The 25,235-nt window shown below is 31.5% G+C and overlaps 1 protein-coding gene across 2 annotated transcripts in view; it reads left to right on the top strand.

Moving 5' to 3' along the window:
* Drep2 (DNA fragmentation factor-related protein 2) overlaps positions 1 to 20,669 on the top strand; it is a 46,032-nt gene extending 25,363 nt beyond the window's left edge. Inside the window, exons 2-5 of one of the 2 annotated variants that reach the window (XM_011504167.1) lie at positions 3,887 to 3,983; positions 18,525 to 18,599; positions 18,964 to 19,137; positions 19,199 to 20,669. In XM_011504167.1, coding sequence (XP_011502469.1) covers positions 3,887 to 3,983; positions 18,525 to 18,599; positions 18,964 to 19,137; positions 19,199 to 20,397 — 1,545 coding nt within the window. In that variant the 3' untranslated portion in view covers positions 20,398 to 20,669. The remainder of the gene's footprint in view (positions 1 to 3,886; positions 3,984 to 18,524; positions 18,600 to 18,963; positions 19,138 to 19,198) is intronic. The other variant, XM_011504168.1, reaches the window with a different exon arrangement.
* Positions 20,670 to 25,235: the final 4,566 nt, after the last annotated feature.

Raw genomic sequence — 25,235 nt, 5'->3', positions numbered from 1 at the left:
TGCCCAAATCCTATGCTATTACCTTAAATTATTCGGAAATTTATGACTGCAATCACTCGTACTTTAGGATATTTGTAACCACTGATGTCCTCTACATGTACAAAGAATTTGGGAATGATCGTTGTTCGGAAAATAATCCCACAATTTGACTAGTCAGCCAAACGTGCAATAATTAACGTAGAACAATAAAACCCACTAGATGTTATGTGGGGTTGCCGGGCAAGTAAAGGGTGAATGCACTGATTAATAATTAACACATGTCTTTATTATTTCTATTTATTTGAATTGATTTACAAAATGGTGAATTACAGACGAACTTTATATTTCTTGATAATCTTGTGGTGTTGAAATATATTTACTATGAATGAAGCAGGTTATAATCTATTGAATATTATCGCTAAGAGGTTATCATGATTGTAGTGCTCTGATCGAACACTGGAATGCCATTGTGTTTATCTTAACACGTGTGTAGTTGCCTTTAAATATCGGTCGTAAGAGAGCCGAGATGGAGGTTATGCGAAGCTGTGCGCCATCTGTGGCTGGAACAACTTGCAGTTGGAGGGATTGAGAAGCCAATGTGGCGTTTATAGCTGGTCTTGTTCAAGAGTATGTCCGGGAAGCTTCCGTAGTTGGACTTTATCCGTCCGTCTTCTACATAAGCCGAGAAATCAAGAATGAGTACTAGCTGTAAGGACTTACTTGCAGTGTATCGTGATTTTCCAGTCTCTCTTCGATGGCTTGTTATTACGTTCCCTTGCAATGTTGCAACTCTTCAGTTCTTCCTTGTCTCCAAGTGAGACCACAAGTGGTCAGGTCCCACGCAATCCAGTCTTGATGAGATCAATTCAACTGTACACTAATTCACAATAGTGGAAAGAACTTATTATTAAAACTCAGCTAGCTAAACGACTTATCTCTCCGGTCCTCATCCGTGAGAATAGGTCGTGACTTATCCTTCAACTGTGAGTAGTATTAGGAAAGAGTAAGTCGTGACTTATCCTTATACTGTAAGAAGTATTTGGAAAGAGTAAGTGAAGGTACATTACGTAGTCCTTTCTTAAATGGTTCACTGATCCCGTTCCACTTGGGATCCCTTCTTCCTTTATTAATTAACCAATCAGAGGTTGATCTTGGGTCGTACAATAGATTATGCACGCCTTCATTTCCACTTCCTTCCGGGCTCAGTTCCGAATTTGCTAATTGGGAAAGTGTCGGAAGGTGGCGAGCCTTTTCCATTGGTCACCTCTCTTTGGTTGCCTCATCCCTCTCTGGGACTTGGCTAGAAGAAGGGTCCGCTTGGGCGTGGTCAATTTTCCAATACGATCGACCAGATGTGGCATAGCCAAGAACAATGCAAGCATTGTCTTAAAGGCCGAGTGCGCACGTATGGTCATTGCATGTTGTTGCACGTACGGGTTTTGGGTTGCAGTAAATATTTGTACTCAATGCTTTACGCATATCTGATATTCCTTCTGAATCTACTTTGGGGTTCTCCCGGCAGTAAACCCATTAGATTCTACTGCACTGGGAGTTTGATCACGTTCCGATAGAGTTTGCCAGATGTTTTATGACACTAGTAAAAATAATTATGAGCAGGAAAGTTTTGAAGTCTTAAATACAATTTTCATGATATTACTTGTCAGATATTTTATTGCCTTACTAAACGGAGTCTCTCATTCTCAAACACATATACTTATAAATATTACAATCAATTAATTTTTCATGATTTGCTAATAACTATATAATGCATTTTTCATGTAAAACTCATCGTTCTAGTAATTAAATCTCAGAAATACGCTAATTGCTTTAGAATGATATTCGGTTATATTGTAAAAAAATTTTATTTATGAAATATAGCCATAAAAATCAATTTTTTCCTATGATTTGGCCAAACATAATAAAATATCACGGGCGAAGAGGCATTATAAAAAATTGCGCCTGTTTGCTAATTTTTAATTTATAGTGTTTCTTCTTAATTTTTATAATAGTATGACTGTTTCAGAATAATCCTTGGCTTGTAATGATACAAATTTTTTCCATATTGAAAATAATTTCTATAATTTTCAAATTGCAATTAATATTACATCTTTGTTTCTGAATAACTTTTTACTTGTAACCATATAATTTTATTTTCTTGTTATTTGCACTAATTTTAATATTAAAAAAAAATACGTTTGTCTGGAATTCCAGCCACCAGAATGGTCCGAAGTCCAAGGTAGTTGGATTAGACCGTACCTCCGGTTTAATGGCGGAAAAGGAGGGGGGATAAGTAAGAGGTTAATGCATCAATTCAGCGTAAACACAATTGGTTGTAGTGATTTTTATTTAAGATTATGTTACATAGGTTCTTGTTACCGGTCTTTGTGAGAATTGTTGAATTCGTCGTGAATTTAACAGTTGGCAGTAACTGTAGAACGTCGTCCGGGTGTGCAAAAGCAAGACTGATCTGTATGTACTATTAGCAATATGTTTTGTGGGGAATGTCGAATATATTCATCGCCCTCTTTCGCCATCTGAAAGATCAGCATCAAGCAGCAGACGGCTAACCGATGATAACGCAATACCGAGGTTTGGCGCCCTTTTCCGCCGTCTGCAAAATCAGAATCAAGCAGCAAAAGGCTAACCGATAATGTTGGCGCAATGACGAAATAACAGTAATGATAAATGGCTTGCTGGTGATGCCAGACTATGTCATCGCCCTCAATCCGGTCTAACTAGAGTCAAATTGCGGAGGGCACACCGATAAATAATAAGTAATGTAAACAAATGAGTATACCTTGCACGGATTGCCGTAGACAGACGTGCAGAACTTTAACTGTTATGACTTCAACTATTTCTCTTAGACTTACTCAATAATAATGATTTTCTTCGTCGTCTGTTGCTCCTTATATATGATTTCGTACATTAAGAGTTTGTAATTTTTGGAAATTCTGTCAAATTCTCGGAAAGCAAGCTTTAGTAGGTTCGCGAATCTTCCTTTGTCGCAATGCGGATACGGTATAAGACTTTAAATACATCGAGAATTTTCGTAGCACATACTTCAAATATTACGCATTATAATAAATTTAAATATAATGGAACCATATATTAGTCAAATAAATAAATTCTCATTGTTGGGTGCTTCAATCCTGAACAACGTTGATTATCATGAATTAAAACAGCAAATTAATCAAGATCAATTGAAAACGGCTTATAATAATGTTCATTTTTTGTTATTAATGAAATTATTAACTCATTTTTATAAAATAGTGCCTACATTGAGTTTTCGATTTTTTAAATTTTGCATGCGAAATTATGAAAATAAATTAAATCCTATTCGATATTATATGGTATTTATTTTATATAATGAAAAGGTATTGTTGTTATATATTATAGATGAATGCCAGTTAATTCATAAATTCTTTGCCTTTTTTACCAATTTCATATTTTCTAAAAATTTGTGGCCTTTTTTTTAAACTCGTAAACCAATTCATTGGTTAAACGTTTTATAACCTGTTGTTGCTTATTAACTAATTATGACATAATTTATAACAAGTCCAAAATATTTGTAAACACTTCGATAGCTGCCATTCACATTATTGTCGAACTTTATACAGTAACAATTAAATGGTATATTAAATTGTATTATACCTACATATAGTTTAAGAATTTAGTTAGAACCAACGACAACCAAAAATTTTAGAAGAACGAAATAAGCTCCCTTAAAGTATTTTAATTCACATAATAAAGCTTTAATTAGTATAATTGAATTTATTTATGCCAATACGAATTTAATTTAGTTAAGATATTCTGTACATTATCCATTTTTTTTTTTTTATTAAACTACATTTAAATAATAAATTGATAGTAAATTTTTCAAATAATATATTGATATATTGTAATATAGGAGTCACGAAGTAAAAAACCATTTAAGATATGGGACAGTTGGCGGAATATACGGAAAGGTTTAGTCGTCAGCAACTTGGAAGAATTGGTCCATAGGGGTATGCAAATTTATTTAATTTACTCCTAATTGTAATAAATGTAGGTATGACTTATTTGCATTATGCACATATATAAAAACGGTCACTGTTATCTATAAATAAAATATTTTAATATTTTCTAGGTAAATTTTTTTCGGATAAAAATTATATTTTCTGAATACTCCCGTGAAGTCCCCTTTTCCACTCACTTAATTGGATTATCGTCACTACTTATTTCCTTTTGTTCAATTAGTTTTTAAGATTCTCAGCATTTGTTCTTCTTTCAAATAACCTTATTATTTACAGATTTCACATTTACCATATTTTTTAATTTGAGTTCAAATTATGTAAATATTATTACATCTTTTTTCTTTTTTAAATTTCTGTAAATATATGTATGTGCATTTGCAGCAATTTAACTTCCTGTAAATATGTAAACAAACCATTCGCATTTGTAACATGTTCGACGACAGAATAACATCAGTTGTTCTATGAACCATTCTTTTTATTTATTCTTACATAATGTTTTAATTGAAAAAACGAACACAGCAAAATAATTATAATTAATTATTAGAGTAGTAAAAATTTTGTTGTTCATAACTTCTAGCTGGGAAAAATGATGTATAAGAATATATGTATAAGGAAATTAAATTATACGTTTTAAATTCTTTTTTATTTGTCAATGTCATACATACACACACACACACACACACACACACACACATATATATATATATTCATGTATCTCAACATGTTTTGTAATTCTACATATCTTTCACACATATATTGTGGTTTAGCGTTGACGGAGAAAGTAAAATTTTGCTTTGTTTATAAAAGTTTTACATCAACGCAAATGCAACGCAAAATCATATGTTCTGTTTGAATATTTTTGTAAAATTCTTTCATTTTTTGAATGTAATATTTTAATTTTAAGTCGTAAAATACAAAATTAATTACATACTATGATTAATTTTTATGATAAATTACAAAATATTAATCCCTATAATTATTTAAAAATTAATTTATTAAAATTGTTATTATATGATGAATTCTGGAAAATAAGAATCATTTCTAGAAGAAAACATAGAAAAAAATTTGAATTAAATAGCAAACTTAATAGTTTTCTTAGTAAAAATATAAATTTATACTTTATTACTTTAAAATACAAATTTTGTAGCTTCTATAATTTATTAGATTCATTTAATTATATAAATTTAACTATTGTATATACTTACACAATATATTTACTAGATTATAAGTAACAAGATGTAACAGAATATTTTTCTTTTAAATATTTTTATAACGTTTTATAATTATAATTATATTTTGTAACTTGCATCTTCATATTGAAATACATTTTTATTTGGTATTAATTAATTGGTCATTTGAATTTCTAATTTATTATTATTTTCATTGCAGCGTTACAAAAAATAATGATAACATATCACGAAATTGTATAAATATCTAAAATATTTGAAATATTTTTTAGATTTGAGAATTTTTCATTTTACTATATCATAATAATTCAAATCAATTCAATTTTATTAGATTCAAACTTATCAATATAAAAATAAAACATTTGTAAAGTATTCTCAAATTCTAAAGAAATAATTAAGCAACTATCTCCACATTAACGAACATGCAAATATAACATACGTTGTTTCATATTAAATGTTATTGCATTGTAGTTACTATATTTCTAGGATTATGAATAAGTTATGCAGCAGTATTCTCATCTAAAATGTAAAAGTTTTTGAAGTTCTTCAATTTAATATTTTAGTACATATATGTACAAAAACATTATAAAATTTCTACTGGTTCATTTTTTAAAATATTATTTAAATATTAATAATAGAACAAATTAAATAAATTTTATTTTATATTGACATGGTTTAAATCACTTGCATTTTTGTTATCTTTTCATTCTGATAATCTATATACAAGTTATTTGTTCATTATTTTTACCAGATTCTTTCCAAATAATTTCTCTTAGGGATTCGATTGATATTGTTTATCTAACTGTAGTCCTATGTTTAACATAAAATTTTCAGGAGTTAATTTCATTTAAGATAAACTTTATACCGTAATTATTATTTTACTTATCTATAAGTTAAATATATCTAAATCAGTAACATATTCTAATAAAATAATAGAATAAAATTTTAAATAAAATATAAATTAATCCATTTTCCGTAATAAGTAGTTTTGTAAAATGTAGAATCAGAATAATCTTTAAATTGGTAACAATTTATTTTATTACCACTCAATAGAATAGTATTCTAATAAAGTATTTACATTCAACTAAACAAAATCGTTATGAATATGGTAATAACATTCATTATTGCAACTTTTCTTTAATAGAGATGGTTGACATAATCAGAAAGCATAACGATCATTATTATTATTATTATTATTATTATTATTATTAGTAGTAGTAGTAGTAGTAGTATTAGTATTAGTAGTAGTAGTAGAAATAGTTATAGAAATAGAAATAGTAGTAGGAATAGGAGTAGGAGTAGTAGGAGTAGTAGTAGTATTAGTAGTTTTTATATTATTGCTTATATTGTGTATATTCCTACGCATTTACTCATCATGTAATCATATATATGCGTGTATACTATCATTAGAGACTACCACCTTTGTATAATGTTTTCAAATATTGTAAAAATATATTGTAAAAAATATATTATTAAAAATACTGTTAAATCGTAATATTTTTACGTATTTCTTACTACGTATTTCTTTTTACGTATTTCTTTACTAACAAATTCTTAAAAATCGTATATGTTAAAAATTGCAATTTATGTTTAAGTTTCATTATTGTCATAGAGAGAAAATAAGATACAAAAGTATATTTTGTGTTAACATCTTTTGGGTTCATGATGCATTTAAATTGCAATTTAAATTTCAGCAATTTAAAAAAATATATTACGACTATTGGCTAATTAATTAAATATACTTTCTATCTAACGTCCTATAATGTTATTACGCTCTAACTATAATTTTTCAATCGCAATCATGTTTTTATTAAAATAGATTTTGCATTAATCAATACTGTCTGTTCGGAAAATAATTCCACAATTTAACTCGTCAGCCAAACGTGCAATAATTAACTGAGAACAAAAAAAAACCCACTAGATGTTGTGTGGGGTTACCGGGCAAGTAATGGGTGAATGCACTGATTAATAATTAACACATGTCTTTATTATTTCTGTTTATTTGAATTAATTTACAAAAGGTGAATTACAAAAGAACTTTGTATTTCTTGATAATCTTGTGGTGTTGAAATATATTAACTATGTATGAAGCAGGTTATAATCTATTGAATATTATCACTTGAGGTTATGGTTGTTGTGGTGCATTGATTGAACGCGGCACTGTTGGCGGGTTTTATTTAACACGTGTGCAGTCGCCTCTAATGTTGGTCGTAAGAGCGCCTAAATAGTGGTTATGCGAAGCTGTGCGCCACCTGTGGCGGGAACAGCTTATTGTTGGAGGGATTAATAGCCACAAGTAGCGTCTGTAGCTGGTCTTGCTCTAAAGTATGTTCGGGAAGCTTGCGTAGTTGGACATTAATTCGTCCTTCTTTACTTAAGCCGAGAAATCAAGAGTTTATACTAGCTGTAAAGACTTACTTGCAGCGTATCGTAATTTTCTTTGTCTCTCGTCGTTGGCTTGTTATTACGTTCCCTTGCAATGTGGCAACTCTAAGGCTCTTCCTGATCTCCAATCGAGATTGCAAGTGGTCAGGTCCTATGCAATCTAGTCTTGATGAGATTAATTCAACTGTACACTAATTCACAATCGTAGAAAGAACTTCTTATTAAAACTCAGCAAGCTGAAGCGACTTGTCTCTCCGGTCCTCCTCCGTGAGAGTACGTCGTGACTTATCCAGTACTGTAAGAAGTATTCGGAAAGAGTAAGTGTTCGTATTGGTGCATTACATTTTTCTATCTTAAACGCTTCACTGGTCCCACTCCGCTAGGAACTCCTTCTTCTATTAATTAACCAATCAGAGGTCGTTCTTAGGCAGCACAATAGATTATGCACGCCTTCATCTCCACTTCCTTCCGAGTTCATTTCCGAATATGCTAATCAGAGAAGTGTCGGAAGTGGGATGTTTTTGCTATTGGTCATCTCTTCTTGATCGCTTCTCCCTTCTCTGGAACTTGGCTAGATGAAGGGTCCTCTTGGGCGTGGTCATTTTCGGAGGCGACCGACCAGATGTGATTCAGACAGAAAACAATGCAAGTGTTGTCTTAATGAGTGTAAGCGGACGTGCGATTAATACAAGTCGTCGCACGTTCGCGATTTTTGGGTTGCAATGAATTTAAGAAATGTTTTGTACTCGATATTTCATGTATCGAGTGAAATTCGTTCGGGATCTACTCAAGGGTTTTTCCCATCAATAAAACCTATTTTTTTCACTGCTCTGTAAAGCAAAGGCACGTTCCACTGGAGTTTTCCAGATGTTTTATGACACTAGTACAAATAATTATGAGCAGAAGTTTTGAATCCTAATGTGAATTTTACGATGTCGCTTGCCAGATGTTTTATTGCATTTTAAGCGTTCTCGCATTCTCAAACATTGTCAGTTCTACTTTACCTTTTTCTTTATTTGAAATATCTATTTTTATATAATGTTCGAGAATGTAAGAAAACTCCCAGCTCATTAAACATCTGGAAAATTCGAAATAAGAGTTCCGAAAAAAGCGAACTCTCAACTACTCGATAAATAAACATTCAAATACGCCTCGGATTAACTAAATCTAAACAATTCAGCAAATACAATTAATAAACACATCTGGCGAGAACAAAGGTCCAAGTGTCCAGCAAAATACGTCATAAAACTAATGCTATGAGACATTTGACACGGCTTCGCCACAAAGCATCTATCAAGAAAGGCAATCATGCCCAACCAAAACTAACTCAACAAAAAGAAGAACAGTAAAGGCCCATCAATCATCGATCAAAGCAAACTTCGACCAAAAACAAGTAGATAATAATCTAAGTGACATCTACATCTGTTGCATATGGTCCAAAAGGATCACAAATTTTTCGCGTGTCCAACCGTTAAGGGAATGAAAACAGATGACAGAAGAAATTTCATAATCAAGCATAAATTATGCAACAATTGTCTTAAACGACACATAAATCAGTGCAAAAGCAAATTCAACTATATCCAGTGCCACAAGAAGCATCATACTCTACTACATTTTAAACGAATTCATTCACGACACTGGACAGGAAGATATATAGTTCGAATTCCACTAAGGGAACCTATTGAACCTTTTGAAAACTCTTATAACATTGCTCACCAATGCTTACAAAGTCTATTAAGACGACTTTCAAGGGACGAAAACTACCGACAACAATACACGCAATTCATGACAGAATATGAGAATCTAAACCACATGAAAAAGGCACCCACAGGTACCCAGTCAAAAATACAATACTATTTACCTCATCATGGCCTACTCAAACCAGACAGCTCCACCACAAAATTGCGAGTTGTCTTCAATGGCTCCAGCCCGTCAACTTCAGGAAAATCACTCAATGATCTCATCAAGGAAATCTCAGACGTCCTACTTTGGATACGCCAACACAGATGCCTGTTTGCCACAGACATTACAGAAATGTACAGACAAATATTAGTATACGAAGACGACTGGGACCTACAACGAATCTTGTGGATCGACGAGCAAAACAGGGAAGTGCCATATCACCTGACAACAGTCACCTATGGCACAAGAGTCGCCCTATTTCTAGCAATCAGAACACTGCTACAACTGGTAGAGGACGATGGTCAAAAGTACCCATTAGCACTACCATCAATACTTCACGGTAGATATGTCGATGACATTTTTGGAGGTGCAGATACACCACAAGAATTACAAGAAACTGCATTACAAATTCAAAATCTCTGTATGATGGGCGGCTTCCCACTAGCAAAATGGCATTCAACTCAGAGACATTCTCACAGCTATCAATGCTGACAAAACACAAAATAGAATTTTACGATTGCAAAATAAAAATTCTCGGATTATAATGGAGTCCTCGAGAGGACAAATTCACTTTCTCAACAACAGTCTCAGCTGACATGGACTGTTTCACAAAACGAAAAATCCTATCGGACATTACAAAGATCTTTGACCCATTAGGCTTTGTATCATTAGTAGTGATCAAGGCGAAACTACTACTACAAGAATTATGGCTACATACAATAAGATGGGACGATCCGCTTCCCACTCAAATCCATTAAGATGGCGCACCATAAAAAAGGATCTTTCAGAACTCAATAAAATCACCATACCACGATGGCTTAACACACAAGGCGAATCAACAATTCAATTACATGGCTTCTCCGATGCTTCCCAATTGGCAATGGGAGCAGTCATATACCTCACAATACATAATTCTAACGACAACCAAATAGCCCTTGTATGTTCCCAAACAAAGTAGCCCCACTCAAGGGACTCACCATTCCAAAATTAGAGCTGATAGCTGCCCTACTCCTGTCAAAACTCATGCTCTATGTCAAGATAACACTAAAACTAAAATTCAAAACAACATACTTGTGGACAGACTCAAGAGTAACACTTGCATGGATAAAATCCCATCCCTCACGCTGGAAGGACTATGTGAGAAACAGGGTCAGTCAAATCCAGGAAATCACATCAGATGCCCAATGGAACTATGTAACTGGAACATCGAACCCTTCAGACTGTACTTCACAGGGACTAACCACAGATCAACTCCAAACCTACTCACTATGGTGGTCAGGACCATCCTGGATACATTCACCAGATGCATGGCCAACCCAACCAGAGCAAAGCAATAAACAATGCGAACAAGAAGTTCGTCCTGGCATCTCATTAGCAGTCACAGCCATCATGCCAACTTACCACTGGGAGATAATAGATAAGTACCCAACCTTACACAAACTCTTACGCATTACAGCAGTATGCATAAAATTCATCACCCAGCTGAAGAAAAGGCTTAAAATGACTCAATCAACTCCAGCAATAACAAACGAAACGGAATGGTCGAGAATCTTTTGGATAAAGGCAACCCAATCCGCATTTTTTTCAACCGAATTAAAAACCCTTCGATCTCAAGCACGCCTGCCGACTGGGCACGCCTTTCATTGCCTAATTGCATATATTGACTCGCTGGGAATTATCAAAGTTGGAGGGAGACTATCACAAGCATCAATGAATTGTGATCAAAATCATCCAGCAATTCTTCCACGAGAATCCACACTATCAAGTCTCATAATAAATCAAGCACATCTCCGCACGCTGCACGGAAGCACACAACTCACGTTGGCACACACACGTCAACAATATTGGATTCTTGGAGGCAGACAATCTATTAAAAACATATACTGCACTGTGCAATATGCGCTCGGCATCAAGCCACACGCGCACAACAATTGATGGGGCAATTACCCGTCGCAAGAGTAACACCAGCACCACCATTCAATCACGCTGGAGTCGACTATGCCGACCCACTAACAATAAAAACCTGGAAGGGAAGAGGAGCAAAAACATACAAAGCATGGATTTATGTCTTTGTATGTTTCCTACAAGCTTATTACATCTGCTGTACATTTAGAAGTAGTCAGTGACTACACAATAGACGGATTTATCGCAGCCTATCGCCGATTTTCCTCACGCAGAGGCATACCTCACACATTACAATCAGACTGCGGCACTACGTTCCTAGGAGCAGACAAGGTCATCAAGAAATTATTCTTACAAGGTTCTCACGAAAATCAACGAATTGCCAACATGCTCTCCCAAGACAACACTCAATGGGAATTCAATCCACCTGCTGCCCCCCACATGGGAGGAAAGCGGGAAGCCTAGTGAAATCCACAAATTTTCACCTAAGACGCACAATCGGAGAAACCTTACTCACATTTGAAGAGGTAACAACTCTGCTAACTCAAATCGAAGCTATCTTGAATTCAAGGCCACTAGAGACATTAAGCGATGACCCAGAAGATTGCTCTACATTAACACCGGGTCATTTCCTCATTGGAAACTTTCTCACTACATTACTTAAACCATCCCTGAAGGATGTAAACGTCTCACACTTAATACGATGGCAATTCATACAGCAGCAAGTACAACGATTCTGGTCCCAATGGTCAGCACATTACTTGCAGCGACAACAATCAATCTCTAAATAGCATCACCCACAAAACAATATCGAGGTAGGAACAATGGTGTTTATTACAGACGAGCGCCTTCCATCTTGCAAATGGCCCCTTGCCAGAGTAATCAAAATTCATTCAGGAAAATATTTTATGATCGGTCATTCGTATCTTCTGTTAATTATATAAGGTTATTTGATATTCCAAGTTATAGGTATATGAAAGTAACTGTTTATATTTTTATTTGTAAAGTTTTTTGAGCAGTGTATATACTTATTCATAAACCTGTGTAGGTCCACCTGTGTAAACTTTAAATGGGTTCTGCTAAATTGTACTAGATATAAGAAATACTCAATATTTTAGTCCTATAATATTGCTATAGTTTTCATATAGAAAATTAGTAAAAAATATATTTTTTTAATTACTAATTAATTCTAAAATTTAAATTTAAATAATTAACTATAATAAATTCCAACTAACTTAATTGGAATTTAATGTGGTGTATTATGCAAATGTGATGAAAATGACATAAATGTATTTGTTTGAAAGTTGTAGTGATGTAATTCTTGGCTCGAACTGCCAATGCTTCAATAGCTTAGTTTGCCGCCCGCCGTAGCAGACGCTCGGGAAGGGGTGAGATGTAGGGGCTGTACAAGAGTGGTGAGAGTTAGTTAATAATATTTATTATATAATCTATTACACAATTTACATATGGATGTTGTAGAATCTTCTTGAATCGTATATGAAGATACGATTTCTTATATAGAAGGTGTCACTACACAAGATGCCTTGAATTCATGAAAATTGCAGAGATAAATAATTACTGTACACTTCTTGTCAGAGAGTGTGAGATAATGTTGATGGTTGTCTTATGTCGGTTCTGCCGTCGGTTGACAATAATTGAAGAAATAAAGTGTATTGACGTACTCACAGCCATGTCACAGTTTAAATTCTGATTCAGCGGTGAGTTGGACACAATTGCACACAGCAAAGCGACTGCGTGCGACGTGACTCATATACTCACAAGGATGCAATATTCTTGATATGATCTTGCTGTGAGAGGGACACAAATCATGTACGGCGTGACTCCTTTACTCACCAGCATGCACTATCCTTGATCTGATCTTCCGGTGAGAGGGGCACAAATCATGTGCGGCGTGACCCCTTCACTCAATGATCCTTGAATAAATGATTAAATTTCTATAAAATTTTAGCAATAAAAATTTATTCGTTTTAAGAGACATTGAGAATAATTTGCATATAAAATTTTTTTAGAAACTTAATTTTCTGAGAATTCTCACATGTTAAATACATTACAAATTGATATATTAGAACAAAAAATATATTTCAAGTATATACGATAATATAAATCGTTAAAACAACTTCATTTTTCTAATAAAAATATTACTATTTATTATATAATAATCAAATATAATTTTAATAATACATGTTCAAGAATCTAAGAAAACTCCCAGCTAATTAAACATCTGGAAAATTCGAGATAAGAGTTCCGATAAAGGCGAACTCTCAGCTACTCGAGAAATAACATTCAAACGCGCCTCGGATTGACTAAATCTAAACAATTTAGCAAAACTACGAATTTCTAATGAAAATACAATTCATAAAAACATTTGGTGAAAACAAAGTTCCAAGTGTCCAGCAAAACAAGTCATAAAACTAATGCTACGAGACATTTGACACGGCCTCGCCATAAAGCATCTATCGACGACAAATCATAAAACATCTGGCGTATACAAGTCATAAAATTAGTCTGAAAAACACAAGCCAGATGATACACTCAAAAACAAAGCTACACGTAACCTTCACAACACTGACCGATCGCAACGCGCATGATTATAAGAAATGCATGCGACAATGCTAGGATGGAGAGGGAAAAGCACGGCATCAAGACCCCCCATCATGGAGGGGAGTTGAGCAAGACCCGCTCTCATTGGAGCCTCCATCTTGGAAAGACTCACTGGTGGGAGACCCCACCACTAAAGAAGAATTCTGATTGGGCACACTAATAAGACTAAATCTCATTGGTGACGCCATGATCGACAAGACAGCTCTGATTGGCGACACCAAAAGAGAGGGAATTCTCACCGACCACCGCGTGGTCGAGAGAAGGCTTTAACAAAGGCAACGCCGGCACTGCACAATCACTTATCTTATCTTATCGAACAGAAAAAGAACAAGTCAATTAAAACGCAGTCAAACAATTCGAAAGTCAAAGTTAATTACACAAGATTAGTCTATTCAACACAAGTGCTAGATAATCAAATCATACACTCGCAGCAGTGAAATACAAGTAAAAAGGGGGAATCGAGAATTATGAATATCAGTTCGCACAGTATACACAATCAAACTGCAAGGAGCCACACGAGGCAACTCAAAGAACAAGACAAAACATAGCTATACACAACGTGCAGCACTACGAGGTAATGTTCCATTCCTAATTAATACATAACTATATCAAGCTATACGCGCCAATCTGCAGATACGTAAAGCTATCTGCAAAACATACCACAAGCAATACAAGCAACGTCACGTGCTCATATACAAGGAAGCGCGGGGGTTTACGACCTCGCTCTTCTGTGTGTATTATTTCATCTACACGTGCATTACATATAGAGGAATAGCAAAGCATCAACTTCTTCCTGTGTATGCGACGCACGTGAACGCTCAGTGGCAATAACACATACAAATCAAGAAAAGCAAGTGCTCAATCATAAAATAAAACTCATTATAATCAACTAGTGCAATTATATAAATAAAACAAAACTAAATAACAAAACTACTCTTTATTGAATACATGTACTATCTTGTCCACTAGCCTGCAATCCTCCTATCAACATCAGGAGCTCACACCTAATCTTAGTTACTTGGCCCTCCTCGCCCGATACTCTATTTTTAGACAATACACTTTACTAAACTATTACCAATTCATTATTTATAAAATTATGATAAATATCAATAGTATTATAATGGTTATTTATATATTGGAAAATAATTATTTGTAGAATAGTATTTTTACTAATAAAATAGTTTTCAAATCGAGTAATATTTTATAAAACTTGTATTATAATGTAACATTTATCTTATCCGTTATAATTTTAAATGAATTGAGTTTTAATGATTTTAAGACATAATTTTTTAGTTAATACATCATAGATAGCACTAAAATTTTTATATTATTTATATATAGATAAATTGTAAATGTTTTTGTATGATTGATGTGATTTTCAAAAAATTGTTGAAAAATGGAGAGAAATTTGTATTGTATAGATGAAATGAATAGTTCACTACTGTATTAGTTTTCTATTTTTAATAAGATTTTTATGTTATATGCATCATATTTTTTCTTTATATTTCTTAAATTGTTAATTTTTATTCTCTATATAAATTATATGAAGATTAACGTTCTACTTAAAGTTAATATGAATCATAATTTTTTATATTACCTATCAACTAATGATATATCAAGAATTTTCTTAGTAATATTAATATTAAGTTTCAATAAATTTACTATTATTTTTTACATCATTTGAAAAATATTACGTCATTGCTGTTAATATTAAACTTGTAAAGATATTTTAATAATTAATTTCAAATGTTAGTACTTTTTATACATTTTACTATGAATTATTATCACTTCAAATATCTATTTTCCAAAAGTAAAAATAGTTTCAATGAAAATATGTATATTTTTTATTTAAAATTTCTACAAGTATATATTTTATCGAAGCATAATCGAAAAAATATTTATATACTGGTTACAAATGGAAGCTAATTTATATTAATAATATATTTATCAAAAACTTAATTAATGTAAACAGTAAATTTTAATTTAAAACGTTATTTTATTAAATCTATTCATTGTAACATATTTTTTATAACCTTATTTGTTAATAACCAGCTTCAATAAATCTCAATAAATTATCTCAAATAAAATGTGATTGTTTTGATATAATTATTGTTAATATAACAAATCAATTTGAGTATGCTAATTCACATATTTTAGAAACGTAAAATGCTTTTAGAGATAATATTAATTAATACCCAATTATTTCATTAAAACCCAATAAACTTCCTTGCTTTATTTTTATCATTTAGAATGGATCTGATTTTCACATATCGATTTTCACTGACGACGTTTCTGTAACAAAAAAGTTTAAATGTTAATATGTTAAATAAACTACTATTGATAAATAACAATCAACACTTTTTAATTAAAATAAAATTCCATATACTTCATTTAAAATTTGTTTAAAATTATAATAAGCATATCAATAAACGTTTAATATCATACAATAATGATTAATGTTGTAATCGAAATTATAAGATAATTTCCCGTTATTTTTTATTGGTTTTATTTAAAAATACTTATTTAAATCACATTATAATCTTTTTTTTTGTTTTTTTTTTTAGGATCATTTTAGAATAATATTTGTTTTAACGTATTACAATGTTCAGTTTATTTATACATAATTAATTTTTTTCTTCCCTATTGACACCAAATATTTAAACACTATACTCATAAAATTCCTTTTCACCCTATTGAATGCAAAAATATATTTTTATGTATAATTCTAAATGCTATGAAGATAAAAAAATTATATATGTATCATAACAATGTCATGATATATATAAAATCAAGATTATATTTAAAATTTTATTTAAAATTTTATTGTCTTATATCTAATATTTTGTTTCAAAACAATTTAAGAGAATTTTTTTTAAAAAAAAAAAAAGTTTATAATTTTACTTGAATTTGTATTTATATATAAAATAACATGTGAGTTATAAAAAATCGAATATATCAGATTAAAATTATCATGATGAAATAAAATATAATGTTTTTATAGACATTTATGCCATTTCATAAAAAGACATTAGTACTACTATTTAGCACTTTTGCTAATATGATTTCATGAATAACACCTATACAAACTAAACAATAAGTAACAGTGATCAATTCTGTTATGATAAAATTCAATGTCTTACTGTAATGAAATTATTGATAGTTTGTTTAAATATTTTGATAAAATAACATAATTAGTTTGACATAATTAAATTCCGACAATGAAGCTACTTATCAGGAACTTATAAATGACTACTAGTCTAGCCTAGTCTAGTAGTCTAAAATGATTGAATTTCTAATCTTAATTCACTCGACAAATATATATTATTAAAAAATCCTATTTTTCTGCTGGTAGTCAATAATAAAAATTATAAAATATTTGCTGAGATCATGATTTACAAATTTAAGAGTTAATCAAATTTATGGTTAATTCTTACAAGTTAGAAAGACATTAATGTTGTATAAATTAACGATAATTATAGGTAATCGCAGAAAGGGATACATGTTTTCTTCTGTAAATAACAGATGTACTTGTAAATTTATACAATTTCTTCAGTGCTGTCACAATACTAAATCATAATCCAACATATTTTCAGATCATATTACAATCAAATTAATAAAATTTTAAAACTAATACACAAATATAACGATATATAATATACATGAAAAATTGTCACTATTTTCGCACTAGAACACTGGAAAGAATCAACAACTTTATAAGTAATATATTATAAAAGATAAATAAAAATACCTTTTTAACCATAATCATATTTTACCTCAAGTGTATATGAAATACAACAAACCGTTAACATCTGTAAATAAGATAATATAAACGATATGATTGCTTACCAACTAGAAACTGATTTAATTGTATCCACTGCATAACATTTAAGATGTGTAGTAGACCAATCTCTAATCACATATATACTTATATTTACTTCAATATATAACGATATTATTTTAACGATATATTTTTTAAAATAATTTCAAATATTAAGTTTTTAAGTTATAGTTATGCATATAATTCTGCTAAGAAATAAACATTGTCGTGAGAAGCATATTTTTACAATTAGTGATTCTATTAAAGTTTTTTGACAATAGATAAATGATTGTCAAGATAAAAAAGTTTATTTACATCTATTTTATAAATATTTTTAATAATTTAATTATTTTATTTTTATTTTAAAATTTATCGTATATAATCCACAACTTATAATCAAGAACTTATATTTGTATTTCTTATAACACTATATTATTGTCTCAGTTACCTTTTGTTGTATCATTTTTTACATGCAAATGTTTTTTCTATCAAAGTTGATCAAAATAGATTTCTTACTTGTTCTAAGTACTATACATTAATACATGGTTGATTACTCTGATATTTACTAATTTTAATAATCCCATAGTAGTATGTAATAATGGGATTATGAAATAATTGTTAAGTGGAAGAGGTATTTAATCGAATTTTAATATATAAAAAGAGGAATAATATATGCTCTATTACCATATCTATAGATGTCATTATTTATTCTTTTAGAGATAAATAAACGTGATCACAACATTTTCAAGACAATTTTCACGCTGCAGAACCACCACACAAGTTATCAAAAAGGTTAAGTATTGTTACTATATAAGATATAATTTGGAAAATAATGTCAAGTTAAAGGTACAAAATTATATATATATATATATATATATATATATATATATATATATATATATATACAGAGAATTTTCATACTTATTTTATAAAAGTATAAATATATCTATCCTCATATATCTGATCGCAGTCCATAAACTTTAATGTTGATATTTAATAATGTTAAATGTGGTATTAACTGATATTTACGATGCTATAAATAAAATTATATTTCATTATCATCCTATATTTCATTGACATATTTTTATGATATAATGTAATATTAATGAATTACGAAATCTGAAATATAAATGAAACTACTTTATTATTATTTTAGGAAAAGAAAAACTTGGTATTCCTATAAATGAGAATGTTGTTCTGGTATTAGAGTCTGATGGAACTCAAATAGATGATGGAGAATATTTCAAAACTTTATCAAACAATACAATCCTGATTCTTTTACGAAATGGCGAGAGTTGGTGTCCAACAGGTGTCGACATTATACGAGCTGGTATGTTTAATTACACATGTTGTACTATTTAATTTATAAAGATACGTTGGCTTGATTGCAGCAATCTCAGCTATTCCAAAAATAGTTTGTGAAACTATTCATGCCCTAGAATTACATGATGAAACACCTACATGGGAAATTATGGATAATAAAGGTCGAGTCACAGTGGCATTACACTGGGATCATCGTTCATCATCGACAAATCAAGTTCAGCAGACCAAAATATTTGATAGCGCACAAAACACTAAATATTCATCATTAAAAAAATCTAAATTATATTCATCACAAAAACCATCATTAGTAATTCAAACGAGTCTTGATAAATTAAATTATGGTACTAAATTGTCGACTTGTTCTGAGCTTATCACACCAGTATCACATTACAATAGCCCTCAAATTACAGTAATAAATCACGACGATATCATACAGCGAAAGTACAGTAGTCCAAATAATAGTTCCTATGGGCCTATTAGTCAACATGGCCATCTTTTGAAAAAAAGTACTAGCTCATTTGATAGTACCATTACTCATATTCATACTTCCGAATGTTTAAATCACATTAATGAACCAATTATTAGTAATGGTAGTCCTGTAAATATAACAGATAATACTTCGGGGCAAGAATGTGACTTTCATTGCTATGCTCTTCACGAGGAAGGTCGACGTATCGCTGTGCATAAATCTGTGGCTACATCACCAATTCAAGATACATATGGAGTTCAACAACAACTGCAAATTTTATCATCGCAACCAGTAAGTTCGCTTTCAGACAATACTCGCCGCCAAAGTATAGTCAAAGGTCATGTAAGATTTTGTGATACAACTGAAGAAGAAGAACAACGTGGAATCTACCCTTTTGATCAAATACATCAATACCATACGGAGCAGCATGAAAGTTCAGAATCTGAGACAGAAAATACTATTATGGAAGATGAAATCGTTACATCAGAAAAGTTTTTATTACTTATTGATCAGCTAACTGTCGAACAAAAAAATCATCTTAGTATAAAAGATATTGGTATAATTCTCGAACGACTCAGTTCAAAAATTCTTGATGTAGAAAGACTTGATCGTGAAAATGAAAGCGAAGATTGTTATAATTGGACAATTAAAGCTATTATTAGAGGCGATATGCTACGCGAGCTTGGTGTTATATACAATGGCAATTACTATATTATTTCTGAACATCCAGGATATAAAGAAGAATCTGAGGAAAATAATGAAGACAATGAAGACGATGAAGAGGAAAATAGATTATAATATCAATATAGATAACCTGTCATCCATTTTGCTACCTTTTAGCTCTTTACCATCTCTGTATATCTTTCAGTCTTGACTTTGGCTGTCTATATATTTCATTATAGAATCATGGTACATCTAAAAATGGTTTGCTTTATATAGAGTTTACTAAATCAATCAAGGGCAATTCAGGGGAAAGGAATTAACTACTAATAGTAATTTAACAGAATGTTATACTTCCAAGACATTTTCCACAATAAAATACGATATTCTATGTAAAATTAAATATTGAAATTAGATATTGAAGTTGTTGAAATTTAATATTAAAAAATAAATAATAAATTATTTCATGTCTACTGTTTAGTAACAAATTAAGAACTTTTTCCATTTAATTCACGTGATAAGCACGCAACAATACTTATTTTTTACTTTTATATTTATAGTAAAATAATAATGTGATTTTTGTTATAATGTGATTTTATTCAAAATGTTAATTGTGTATACAACTGTCTTTAACACTTTTGATGACCATTATTGTATTAAATGAGTCTACGACATTTTGTAGATAACGATTATATTTTATTTTATTAACTTTTAATATAATTATTTATTAAAAAAATAATTTTGTCGATAATTTCTTCACCTATTAATTATGATAAAATGTTTTCTAAACAGTATGTAAGAATGCCTAAATAATTTAATTATTTAGAAATTAACTATATCATTACAATTGAATAAATAGATTTTATCCCATTATTATTAATTTAATAAAAGGTATGTTATAAATATGCGTTTTTAAAGGAATAGTATACAAAGCAAGAATTATGTTCAGCAATTGAATAATAAAAACTATAGTTAATATATTATATAAATCTATAGCTATTAATAACAATAAAAACAATAGTTTTATTTATACAAGTAACTGAAATTTAACAAATGATTTTCTTGATATTTTTTTCCAATATTTTGATTCCTTAAACTGAAATTTATAATAAAAATATATTTTTTATTAAGCAAATTCATTTTATTAAATACTTAAACAAATTTTACTTTTATTTGTATTTATTGAATATATTAAAAAATATTTAAAACATAAAAGATATAATTTTGAATAATATTATATTCGAATTATTTTTAAAATTATATGTTATTTTTAATCGCACATTAAATAAATACCACAAAATAATGATAACATACAAGAGGAAAATGAGTTAACTAATGAACAAATAATGATAAATTAATCAATTTCTATAACAATTACATAACTAATGATGTAAATTATTGCTAAAAATATTAACAAAATTCGACATGCACATTTAAAATCTAATCATGTATTTAAATTTATAATATATTTTCGAATGTTAATACTATATATACAATATTATTTATAATATTAATACAATAATACAATATTAATACAAAAACATTTTAAGAATTAATTTAATCCATAATATGTCTTTAAACGAGGTGTTATCTTTTAAAGAAAATTTTCGAATTTATTGAATCTTACAAATCAAACTTATAATAAATTCAGATTAAATATACAAAACTTAATTAGTTATATACATATGAAAATGGTAGAAAAGAAGTCATTAAGACATCTGGAAAAAGCTGTTAGACACAAATTGGTAGTCTATCGATACACAATGCAAACATTGTTGTCAAATCCAGCTTAAGGTAGCTTGGATAGTAAAGCAAGGTCATTTCAACAAGTCCTCCTCATAATGGGGATGCAGGTAAGAAGCGCTCTGATTGGGGCCGCCAATAACGAAAGAGGCGCTCTGAGTGGAGTCGCTAAGAAAGAGCCGATTCGATTGGATATGCCAAGAAAGATCCGATTCGTAAATGACCATACGTTGGTCAAGAGAATGCTTTTAAGGCACACGCCGTCAAGATAAAGAGGCGTCTTACAAAGAACGCCAAGGAACAAGGTATTGACATAAATTGTAAAGACCAAGGGAAAAAGATGCAAAGACTAGTTGTGTATTTCCCAAGATAAGTACAAGATCGATACACAATATACACTCTCTCAGCAGAGCCAAGAAAAAGGAACAAGGAAACAGTGGTATACGTGCTGCACGAGGCAAAGTCTGCCATGTCATCTGCCATGTCATCTGCCATGTCTCACATGCCACTACACAAAGAAGCGCTGAGATTTACACCTACACACTTCTACGTGTAAAATTGCACTACCAAGCGTATCACACAAAGAGGACCTGGAGATTTACGACCTTCCATTTATACATATAGTGCACGTTACCACTACGTGGCAGCTATAAAGGAACAGCAAGATAGTTAAGATTCCTATTATCAATTTAGAATCATTATAGTGTAATTTTAAAAGATAACCGCAATAAACATCAAGTAAAACAAATGTATTAATTATTGAATACATACATTATCCCTTCCGCTTGGCCGCAATCCTTCCACCAAACATCTGGGAGCTTAGTCTAATTCTAGACATTTTGGTCCTTCGAGCCAGATAAGTGGAAGTTAGTTCGTTCTTTCAGTATTAATACAACAGAAAAGAAATGCAGCTACACTCTGATCATACCATCACAACATTGCAGTTCCTATCATAAGGACACACGGTACTTGAGTCACAAGTCACAAGTCACAAGTCAAACAATCTCCAATAAGTAAGTATTGCATTATTTTTCTTCTCTCATACTGCATTACTATTAAGAAAATGTCACACCACGAGAAGAGAACCAAAGGAAACATCTGCTGAGGAGCTCACCACACATGAAAATCGAAATCGCATAACCCGTAGTAATGTGAAAGAAAGAGTTCCAATTGAGCTCAATGTGAAAGCTCAAGGTCAGTGTAAACGTATCATATCAATAAAGAAGTTAGCCAAAGAGCTCCCTTCATCTTACCTAGACACATCCATAGAAGAAGTCATGGGCATCAAGGGATTGGTTGACGATATGCACAAGGCATTTGCCAAAGGGCAGAGTTATATGAAGTTAACATGGCCTACAGCATTAACAATTCAGTTTCCTACAAAAAAGAAAGTCCTTCCCATAATAAGAGCAGGATAGGTGCACTACACACACTATCAGAAAAGCCAAGGAAAGGAAATAAAAAACGACTATAGGTGCAAGAATCAATACATATCTAATAAGCAGTGGTGTGACGATCATTATAAAAAAACTCATTCACGTGACTCAACAAGGAGATACAGAGTCCGGATCCCACTAAAGGAGTCTATTGAGATCATTGGAAATTCTCACAAGACAGCACATCAATGCCTCCAAAGTTTACTGACACAATTGTCAAGAGACAATAATTATCTTCTACACTACTGTTCGGGATTGAAGCAGTTTAAGCAGAATTTAAAATTGAGAAACGTACAATCTCCCGGACTCATGTTTGTAAACACGATATAGCGAATTCGGGAATTTTCCTACGCCTTAAATTCGAATATACAACCATGTCTCCGCATAGCAACGCCGATGAAGCTTCTAGAACCTTCCAAGGCTGTGCCCTGCCACGCTTCTAGAACATTCCAGAGCTTCGTTTTTTGATGTTCCGACGATTTTCGGTATAGTAACAGGCATCAGCGCTGTTGCCGGCGTCGCAAGCTACCAAACGAATATTTAAGAGGAGCGCGCCACACACCGGGCACTCTACTTTTAACATCCACTTAGTCGCCACGCACCTGGTTCATGGTGTTTTTACTATCTACTCAGTTATCAATTACAGCTCACTGTAATTCTATACCTCGCTCATTCATCTGTTATTATTCATTAGTGCCTTTTCATATAAATATAGTATCAGTAATCACTTGTGACCACACGAAACTTAGTCGCAAATCAAACAATCGGTCTTTAAAAACATACGTGCGTTACTATAAGAATCTACTACAACAGGGTAACAATTTAACAGTAAAGCCATTGGAATTGTAATCAATAAGGTGCGTCAGCCACGAAGCCATTCAGCATGCACTCTCGGTAGTTCATAAGGTACATCATTTTATTATTTGTGTAAGCTGGTCATCCACCTACAAAAGTGACGCCATACGCTCTCTCAAGCCGATCAGGCCGGAGACCATACGTTTACCCTCTACATGTAATTACATTATCAAGGTCAAACTATAGTTTCTCAAATAGTCGACTATAACTATCTATTATTAAGTTCTTCCGTCTTCGAAGATCCTGTTTATGATTTAATCTTCTTGCGTGTGACTATCTCTCTAATATTCCCATTCTTCCATTGAAATATGGTCGATTTACGTAACCACTACCAAAGAGACTACAGAATTTTCTCTTTTTAAGTATGCCTACTCTCCCTATGAAGCCTTATTGATTACCATTACCATCACCATTACCATCTTCCCATGCTCATTGGTGAGCGTGGTTGACTACTCATGCTGATCCTTACAACATCAGCATAAACTCAATACTCAACATCCACAGTAATTTCCATAGCATCAACAACAATCGAGGACACAAGGAAGCACCCTCACTATATTATAATAATTCATAAACAAGAATAAAACAATATCTTCATTAAAAATATATATTACATAATATTTTTAGCCCTTCCATCTGTGCCTTTTTCTCCTAATCGATACGGCGAGAGACTAACTCACTGAACTATTGAATTGGCAGTTCGAGCCACAAAACAAACACTCAATTTCGAACAATTACCAATAATTCATGCCGGAATATAAGGAAATGAAGCGTATAAAAAGAACGTCACCAGTTTCCCAGCAACAAATACAATACTATCTGTCTCGACACAAGGTACTTAATCCAGATAGCACTATAATAAGATTAAGAGTCGTATTCATCAGCTCAACTCCATCAACTTCAGAAAAATCGATCAACGACTTTATGCACACGGGAGCCAAT

The sequence above is a fragment of the Ceratosolen solmsi genome, unplaced genomic scaffold (genome assembly GCF_000503995.2).
Source record: "Ceratosolen solmsi marchali unplaced genomic scaffold, CerSol_1.0 scaffold19, whole genome shotgun sequence".
NCBI classification, from domain to species: domain Eukaryota; kingdom Metazoa; phylum Arthropoda; class Insecta; order Hymenoptera; family Agaonidae; genus Ceratosolen; species Ceratosolen solmsi.
The sequence above is the reverse complement of the archived record's forward strand: the minus strand, read 5'-3'. Positions and strand labels throughout refer to the sequence as shown.